This window comes from Quercus suber, unplaced genomic scaffold (assembly GCF_002906115.3).
Source record: "Quercus suber isolate HL8 unplaced genomic scaffold, Cork oak 2.0 scaffold_484, whole genome shotgun sequence".
Classification (NCBI taxonomy): Eukaryota; Viridiplantae; Streptophyta; class Magnoliopsida; order Fagales; family Fagaceae; genus Quercus; species Quercus suber.
The window spans coordinates 601,277-611,191 of record NW_027069934.1 but is presented as its reverse complement, the minus strand read 5'-3'; the positions used below and the strand labels follow the sequence as shown (position 1 = coordinate 611,191).

The 9,915-nt window shown below is 36.4% G+C and overlaps 1 protein-coding gene across 1 annotated transcript; it reads left to right on the top strand.

Moving 5' to 3' along the window:
* The first annotated feature begins 1,754 nt into the window (after positions 1-1,754).
* LOC136063082 (uncharacterized) lies at positions 1,755-4,553 on the top strand. The gene is made up of 3 exons (XM_065762966.1): positions 1,755-1,888; positions 3,176-3,831; positions 4,048-4,553. The coding sequence occupies exons 1-3, from the start codon at positions 1,755-1,757 to the stop codon at positions 4,551-4,553; spliced, it is 1,296 nt and encodes a 431-aa protein (XP_065619038.1).
* The last annotated feature ends 5,362 nt before the right edge of the window (positions 4,554-9,915 follow it).

Sequence of the window (9,915 nt, the reverse complement as noted above, 5' to 3'; positions counted from 1 at the left end):
GTTCTCACAGAGCTTCAGGCTTTGCGTGCAGAGTTGGCGAGTTTTAGATGGTTAGCTCTGCCACCTCCTTTTGATGATGAGTCTTGATTGCCCTTTGGCAATTCGTCACAAAAAGGAGAGTACATATGGAGGGAGATATGGAGATAGGGGGAGATTTTTTTTTTTTTTTTTTTGGTTGTTTGTTGGAGCTTTAGATTGTATCTAGATGCTTCACATTGTACTTATTTTTTGGCTTACGTTGTATTTATTTGATGAGTCTCTATTTTTTATGAGTTGTATATGATAGGGGGAGACATTATGTTCTTATTTCTGTTTCTTGTTTCACATTGTGCTACATTGGCTATTGATTTATATATATGAGGTTATTCATGATATATGTCTTTTACTTTATGTTATGTGAAATCAAGAATTTATTTTGTTTTACTTGTATTTTCCACACATACGTTTATGTGTTTGTTGAGTGTTTCAAGAATATACAGGTTGATTCAATCGTGCTGTTGTCTACACTTGCAACTGATAGATAGTAGTTAAGTTGAATTATTTTTGTTAGGCAATTATGTTGTAATGGGTTATTTTTGTAACCTTGAGCATTTTGTTTTATTATATGTTTTATCACAGATTGCCAAAGGGGGAGTTTGTTAAGTTCTAAGGATTTAGGATCTTAAATGTTTTAGAACTCAATATGTAATGTTGGCAAACCATTGATCAAAACTTAAAGTACTAGAATTAGGTGCTCAAAGTATGTTTATTGTAAAGTTAGAATCTGAGTAATTGCACGAAAATTACTGTTCACCTTTGCAAGGCTCGATCGATCGAAAATTAGACTTCGATCATCGAAGCTTCGTGCAGTATTGTTTTTCTCAGAATTTCCAACTCAAGCCCAGCCTAAGCCCGTATGAACGTGTAGGGTTATATGTTTTCCTTAAGTATAAAATGGAAAAACCCTAGCCACGTTTTACTGTTGTTGTTTATGCTATGTGTATGAATCTCTTGTGAGATCTAGAGGTGTTTGCCTTCATACATACTTAGGGTTTCCAATCTCAAGATTGATGTCGAGAGCTTGGTGATCTCATTTAGTTGCTCATAAAGAGTTAAAGAAAAAACAAAGTGGGAGTACTTGTGGTTGCTATGAATCCAAGAAAGAAGTAGTCTGTGGACTCAGGAGCTATCATGTGTTCGTGGTAGTAAGTTTTTACTCGAGAGTAGCTAATAGGATGTTAGTGGTCTAAGTCGCTATATAAAACTTCAATTCTTTCATAGTGGATCTGTTTTACCTTGAGGATAGCTAAGTTAAATCCTCCACAGGTTTTTTACTGGTTTGATTTTCCTAAGTTATCATATCATTGTATTATTTATTTTCGCACTTTTCAATGATATGATTTACTTGTGTTAACCTAGATTTGAATAATTTACCTAAGTTAATCACTGGCTAAAAAACTAGGTTAATCCATTTGTGTTAAGGGACTAAAAATGTACAAGTGGTATCAGAGCGGGTTAGCTCTAGTATTTAGATCGTTTGATCTAAAATTTGATCATTGACCCTTGTTGTCATAGAAACACGGTCACTCTCTTGTGATCCTACCTCACTTTGACGGGAACAACTATGCCTACTGGAAAGTAAGAATGAAAACATTCTTGAAATCTATTGATGAGAGAGTTTGGAATTCCGTTGAATACGGATGGGAGAAGCCCACTACACTAGTTAGTGAGTGGCAAACTTCTCAGAAAGAAGCAGCCACTTTAATAGTAAAGCCATGAATGTTATTTTCAATGCTGTTTCTATAGAGGAATTCAAGAGAATCTCTAATGTTGAGATTACTCATACTGCTTGCAATATTCTTCAAACTGTGCATAAAGGCACAAAGGCAATTAAGATTAACAAATTGCAGTAATTAACTACTAGATTTGAAAGTATTAGAATGTCTGATGATGAATGTTTTGATGAATTCTATGCTAAACTGATTGATATTGTTAACTCTGCTTGTAATTTGGGTGAAATCTGTGATTAACCTAAAATTGTTAGGAAGATACTTTAGACCCAGAGTGACTGCCATAACTGAAAGCAAGGATATGGACTCCATCCTTGTTGATGAACTTGTAAGATCTCTCTAGTCCTATGAGTTAGACTACCTAATACAAACAAATCCAAATCAATGTCTCTTAAGTGAGTTGATGATGTTGATGGGAATGGATTTGATGATAAACTCTCTGCTATAGAGATTGCTTACCTTGCCAGAACTTTAGAAACTTTCTTAGGAAAATTAACAGAAGGGCAAGAGGTAAAAATAATGTTAAACCTAGAAATTTTAGGAGGAATGAACCCACTAAGGTGAAAATAATGAAAAAACTAAAGAGAAAGTAGGTCAAACCTCTAATAATTCTATAGGTCAACAATGTTTTGGTTGTTAAGGGTATGGTCATGTGAAATCAGAATGTCCTAAATTCTTGAGATCAAGGGTAAGGCTATGACTGTAATCCTTGGTGATCATGAAGTTTCTGATAATGAGTTTGGTAGTGATGAGGATGGAAACTTCATACTTTCACAGCTACTGTTGTAGTTGATGAAAGTGTTGTTGTTGATGAGAACCCTTTGTTAGGGTTTGTGCCCTAAAATCCAATTTATTGGCATGTCATGAATAATTAAGTTGTTTAATTGCATGAGACCATTTATGAACTAATGGACATTATCTTAGTCCATGAGATGCATAGTATGTGATTTATGTGAAAAGTCACAGAAAGATATAAATCACAAGTTCTTTGTAAACTCAGAATTTTAGTTCGTAGTCGGTGATGAAATTGGGCATTTCATCTGCGAAGAAATTGATTTGTCTTGATCATTTCAGGGGGGGGGGGGTAGGAATATTAATCTTAGTAGAGCCTCAGATTTTAAGGAGTGCCTGGAGTCTTGCAACCTCCTGGATTTAGGTTTCTTAGGGCCTAAATTTACTTGGTCTAATCTCAGACAAGTATCAGACTTAATTCTGGAACGTATCGATAGGTGTTTTGCTAATCCATCATGGAGGCTTTTATACATTGAGGCTTTTGTTACCCATCTCTCCAGGGTTTTTTCCGATCATTGCCTCGTCCTTTTGGAAATCTCTAAGCCCCCCCTGCCTCCCAGAACAGGCCTTTCTGTTTCTAAACTATATGGCTGCATCACCTTGATTTCCCTAAGGTGGTTAAATGAGCCCTGGGAGTATGAATCAATCCTACCATCTACCATCAAGCTATTCACGGACAGAGTATATCATTGGAATAGGACAGTTTTTCGCAATTTTTTTGCAAGGAAGAGAACGACATTGGCTAGGCTCAATGGGGCCCAAAAAGCCCTTTCAAATGGGCCAAACCATTTCTTGGTCCAATTAGAACAAGACCTGATCAAAGAATATTCTGATATCAAGCTTCAAGAGGAAGAATATTGGGCCCTCAAATCTTGCATTAACTGGGCTGCCTATGGGGATCGCAACACATCTTTCTTTCATGCATCCACATTGGTTAGAAGGCACAGGAACAAGACCAGGAGCATTAAAAATTCCCAAGGCAATTGGGTGACTGAGGAAGAGGAAGTGAAGAATATAATTTTATCAGGTTACAAAGATCTCTTCGAGACGAACATTCTCTTCTCTACCCATTGTTTTGATATTGAGAATTTCTCCTGTTGTTTCCTATCTAAAGGTGATATGGACTTTCTCTATGCACCAGTTACAAAGGAGGAAATAAAAAATGGGCTTTGGGCTTTGAAGCCATTTAAAGCACCAGGGGTTGATGGGCTTCACATGGGATTTTTTCAATACTTCTGGGCTGATGTTAAGAGCTTTGGTATGCCAAGAGGTATGTAGTATTTTAAAGCTAAGGCAGTGCCATAATATTTGAATGAAACACTAATCTCCTTAATTCCAAAAAGCCAGAGCCCCGAGAGCCTCAATAATTACAGGCTTATCAGCCTATGCAACTCAATCTACAAAGTGGTTACCAAGATCATAGTAGGCCGAATTAGACCATTCCTTGACAAACTTATTTCCCCAATCTAAGCTGCTTACATTTCAGGGAGGAGAGGACTAGATAATATCATCATTGCACAGGAGTTGATTCACTCCCTAGATAATAAAAAAGGGAAAGGTGGTTTCATGGCAATCAAAGTGGATCTTGCTAAAGCATATGATTGTCTCAAATGGAGCTTCATCCATAAAGTCCTTAAAGCTTTCCACTTTCCCCAAATGCTGATTGACTTGATCATGACTTGTGTGTCCACTACAAGCATATCTATTCTCTTCAATGGAAGCAAATTGGACTCCTTCAAGCCTTCGAGAGGAATCAGGCAAGGGGATTCCTTATCCCCATACCTATTCATCTTTTGCATAGAATATCTTAGGTCCCTCATTAAGAAGGAATGCATTGCCAAAAGGTGGATTCCGATAAAAGCATCTAGAGATAATGTCGAGATCTCACATTTATTCTCTGTAGATGATTTAATGTTGTTTGCAAAGGTGAGTGAGAAAGGGAGTGAAGCCATCAAAGATGTACTAGACACATTTTGTGAAGAATCTTGGTAGAAGGTTAGCTATGAGAAATCTCGTATCTATTTCTCACCAAATGTCCCATCCACTCTCAAGGATAAAGTCTGTGAAAATTTGGGGATTCATGCAACCACCAACCTTGGGAAATATTTAGGATTTCCACTGAGGCATAAAAGGGATAACTAGTAGGCAGTTTAATTTTGTTGTGGAACAAGTGATCTCCAAACTAGCTGGCTGGAAGGCCAAGTTTTTATCCTTTGCAGGCAGAACTATCTTAGTTAAATCAGTTATGGCGGCTATTCCAAACTATGTGATGCAAGGGGCAACTCTCCCTACACACCCATGTGAGAAGCTTGATAAAATCAAAAGGGATTTTCTTTGGGGCTCCTCACCTGATAAAAGGAAGTTACATCTGGTGGGATGGAACAAGATTATTAAATCTAAGGAGGAGGGAGGCTTGGGTATACAAGCGGTAAGGGAAAAAAATACAGCTCTGCTAGCAAAGCTTAATTGGAGACTATATCAAGAAAAAGATTCTTTATAGGCAAATGTCATATTAAAGTAATATTATTCCTAATCAAGAAGAAACCCCAAGAACCTAGATAAACTTTCATGCTCTCCCTGCTGGTCCGCTGTGAAAAAAGGCTTCCCCATCTTCGAGAAAGGAGTGTGTTAGAGTGTAGGAAGGAATTCAAGACTCAGTTTCTGAGGGGAGAACTAGGTAAAGGGAAATTCCTTAAGAAGTATGGTTGAAGGCCCTCTCACCCTAAGAGAAGCTAATCTGGCTATAGTTGATATTTTCCAAGAAGGGAATTGGAACTAGGATTCTATATCCTCTAACTTGCCGAGTGAGATTAAGGACAAGGTCTGTGCCATGCCCATGCAAATTTATGGTGAGAAGAAGGATTCATTGTTGTGGAAGTCCTCCCACGATGGAGAGCTCGACATGGCTTCAGCTTATGCCTTAAACTTTCCCACAGAAAACAATCCTCAAGTTTTTATGGGAAACTAGGTTTGGACATAGAACCAAAAATCAGCTCGTTTCTTTGGCTGTGTCATCATAATAGTGTCCCAGTGAGGCAAGTGGTTGCTACTAGAGGTATCAATTGCGATCCTATCTGCCCTTTGTGCAAGAGTCATAAGGAAACAATTATGCACTTAATAAGGACTGCCCCTTTGCTTCCACCTTTTGGAGAGCTATCAACACCCCACATACCCTATCCAGATTAAGCCATTTGGACCTTCCCGAGTGGCTAAAGAACTGCTTGTGCAGAAATCATCTGCAAGCCAATGGGCTTCCTTGGAGCACACAATTCCTTTTTGCTATTTGGGGACTTTGGAAACACAGAAACAGAGTGGTCTTAGAAAACACCCTACTAAGCCCTTGCCTCCACAAAACTTGCATTCAACAAGCTATGGAGTATTACTTTTGTGTTGGGAAATCGCACATTCCCAGGCAATACTCAGCTAACCTGGTGTGCTGGCACAAACTGGAGGAGGGATGGTTTAAAATAAACTCTGATGGAGCTTCCTTAGGGAACTCGGGGAAGGCAGGAGGGGGCGGTTTGATCCGCAACAACAACGGCAACTAAGTGAAAGGATATAGGAGAAAAATTGGAGTGGCAACTAGTATTATAGCTGAATTTTGGTAACTAAGAGATGGTCTCCTTTTGGCTGCCCAACTGGGAATCACCCACCTTATTGTGGAACTTGATGCTAAAGTTATTGTTCAGCTTGTTCTCTCCAATAATAACTCTAACAGAGTGTATTCTCCCTTTCAAAATGACTATAGGTTCCTCCTCAATCAGTTCTAGCACTTCAAGGTTAACCACGTGTACTAAGAAGCCAACAGAGCTGCGGACAAGCTTGCCAAGGAAGGCTGTTCCTGAACTTTTGATTTTGTTATTTTAGACTATCCCAATTCTGATGATTTATGTAAATATTTTGAGCTCAGATGCTTCGGGATTGTACACCTTAAGGTGTTTTGCCATAACTCTATCTGGTTTGAATAGCTAATGTTATGTTTGTCCCTCTTTTAATAATAACAATTAAATTAAAAAAGAAAAAAGAAAAAAAAAAAAAAAGAGATACTACACACTAGTGGTTGCTGCCTTGGACTGAGGCAGAAACATGAAGAGGCGCGACTGGCAGCATGCAAGGCGCAGATGTAAAGAACACATAGTAATGATATTTTTTTTTGTTTTTAATATGTTGATCTCTGGTGATTCAGTCTATCAGAATGTGTTGAAATAGAATTTGGGGTTTGTCAGTATTTGGAGGGCCACGGGCTGAAAGGGCCATTTGATGGTATTTTTTATTTTTTTGGTACTAATTTAATTTGCTTTTGGCTTTTGTACTTTTTTTTTTTTTTTCTTTTTGAGTTTTTTTCTACATTACTTCAAACATTTGAGGTGCCAATTATAAATATTATAAATGAAATTTCCTTTTAATTTTTATAATTTTTAGTATTTTAAAGCCTCTTTTAGTGGCTTTAAAGAAAAATTTTCAAAAGCTAGAGGGCCATGGCTCCTCTTGGCTTCACCCATTTGCATGTGGATCCATGTTAGTATTATTAATTTGTTATGCGTGTATCATTGGTGTGATGGTCACTTCATAAATGTAAGTGGTTGTGGGGTGTGAGGGGTTTGAAGTCTGGAGTTCAAGTAGCTAGGGAAATTATTGAAGATTTAGATATATTTATTGTGTTATATATACCTAAACGAACATCGGAAGACCCGTATCAATTTCTGTTGAAATGAACAAACTCGAATAGTTGAATGGTCTCCATGAATTGATAATTTTGGTCTTAGTTGCTTTTGGCCTGGGGTATGAGAAACTATACATTCCTCTGGTAGACCACGTTATTTGTCCACCATTCCACTGAAAGACTCCCACTTATTTAAAATTGCTGAGTCAGTAATCAGTTTTTATTTAAAAAATTTTTCTAACTCAGTAATTTTAAACAGGAGTGAGTCTTTTAGTAAAATGATGGACCACTTCACTTGTCCACCATGTGGACCTTATAATTTCTCCTGGGTATACCTGGCTTTACTACAATATAGTCTAGGAATAAACCAAATTAAAATATAATTTTTTTTCATACTTTTAATTTATTCTAGGGTGTATCGAAGATTGAATTATTTAATTTTGTATTTGTTCAGTTCTAAAAACTTAGGAACTAATGTATTTAGAACTCTAATGTGTAATGTTGGCAAACCACGATCAAAACAGTTGTTAGTCTTGTTTAGACTTGCTCAAAGTGTGTGCATTGTATGTAAAGTTGGAATTGAGTGGCTGTAGAAGTATTAGTGACTTTCGACCTGGCTCGATCAATCGAAACTTAGACTCGATCGATCGAATATCGGGTAAAATGTTTTTTTCTACAGAATTCCAACTCAGCCCTAGCTCATTAAAACGTTTAGAGTTTTATGTTTTGCCCTAGGTATATAAAGCAAACCGTAGCCACATTTTAGAGGTTGCTCTATTTGTTGTGTGTGAATCTCTTGTGAGATCTGAGAGGTGGTTGCCTTCACACATGCTTAGGATTACCAAGAAGGATATTTCATTGAAAGCTTAACGATCATTTAGTTGCAGCACATAAGAGCTTAAAGATACACAAGCAGGTGTGCTTGTATTTGCTGGAGAATCCAAGAAAGAAGGAGTCCGTGGTCTCGGAACTTGCACGTAGTCGTGTCAGTAAGTTTTCTATTGGTGGGTAGCAATAGGATGTTAGTGGTCTAAGTCACTATTGTAAAACTTTGATTCTTTTTATAGTGGATTCAAGTTTACCTTGAGGATAGCTAGGTTAAATCGTCCTCAGGTTTTTTACCAGTTTGGTTTTCCTGAGTCATCATATCATTGTGTTATTTATTTTTCCGCTGCTATGCATGATATGATTGTTTGATTGTGATAACCTAGATTTGGAATTTGGACTAAGTTATAACTTGGCTTGTTAACTAGGTTAATCTAATTGTGTTTTAAGGGGTCTAAAAACAAGCAAGTGGTATCAAGCAGGTAGCTCTTTTGTTTTAGATCTTTTGATCTAAGAGCTGATCCTTGACCCCTGTTGTCATGAATAATTTGAAGTGTCTTTCTGCTCATGTTTGTGATAATTTGAATAAAGAAGATGTTGTTGTTTCTGTTGATTTTATTGATGCCTGTGAAACTCTTCGTAAGGAATTATTGAAATCTATGAAAATTTCTAAAAAATTCAAGGAAGAGTTAAAATTGACTAATCTTGAGAAAAATGAATTGATTGTTAGATTAGATGAATCTAATAAAAAGAATGAATTTTTGAGAAATCAAATTTCCTCTCAAGATGAGAAAATGAAAAGTTTGGAACAAGAGTTAATTGAATCTAAAACTAAAATTGAAAATTTGACTAGTACCAAGTCTGCTGTTAATAACAGAAGTGTTTCTGTTTCTCTTAAGCCTAAAACTGAGAAAGTTTATATTCCTCCTTTCAAGAGGAATAATACAGAAAATGCTTATTTTTCTAGGTTAGACAAAGGTAAAAGTTCTGATGTAGACGCTAAAGTTTCTAAACGTATATCTAAACCTATTGTTAGAGAGCATAATAAATCTGTTTTTGTGCCAACTTGTCACCTTTGTGGTGTTGTTGGTCATATTAGGCCAAATTGTTCTTTGTTGAGGCAAAAACCAAAATCTAAGACTAGAATTGTTGTTAGGAATACTGATGTTCCTAAATTTGTTCCTGTTTGTCACTTTTGTGGTGTCTCCAGCCACATTCGTCCTAATTTTCATAAATTGAAGTTTAAGCATTCTGTGTTTCAGTCTAGGATTTGTGATGATATTTCTCCTGCCATAAGTCCATATAAATTGTTTCATATTCTTTTGAAAAATTTGAGCTTGTTGGCTTGTGAAAGAAATTTACAGGATTTCAGTCTCTTTCAGAAGATTGGTGTAATTCCTCAAATACACTCTACTTCTCATGGATTTTCACCTTTAAAGCCAAAGACTTGTGCTATATAGGTGAGAAAAGATTCTCTGAGGTGAGTGTTGTTTTACTTGTCCCTGATTTAATTCTTTCAATTGTTTGTGGACATGTTTATTTTTTGTTTTTTGTTGTTTTATTTACTTAGGTTGTTTTGATTATTCAAAAATCCAAAAACATTGAAAATTTTCAAAAAGACAAAAATATTTTATTTTATGTCTAGCTTTTTTTTAGGATTACATGAATTATGATATCTCTCTCTTGATTTAGAACATGCTTGACATTGTGGAGAAACTTAAATAGTATGTGCTAAGCTACTTCTAATTTTGTGTGAGTATGTACTAATTTGTACATGTACTAAAGGGTTAATTAAGAAATTGATATTTCTTGTTTGTGTACCCTTTATAGCTTAGTTAAACACTATCATGCATTGCATTTGCATTG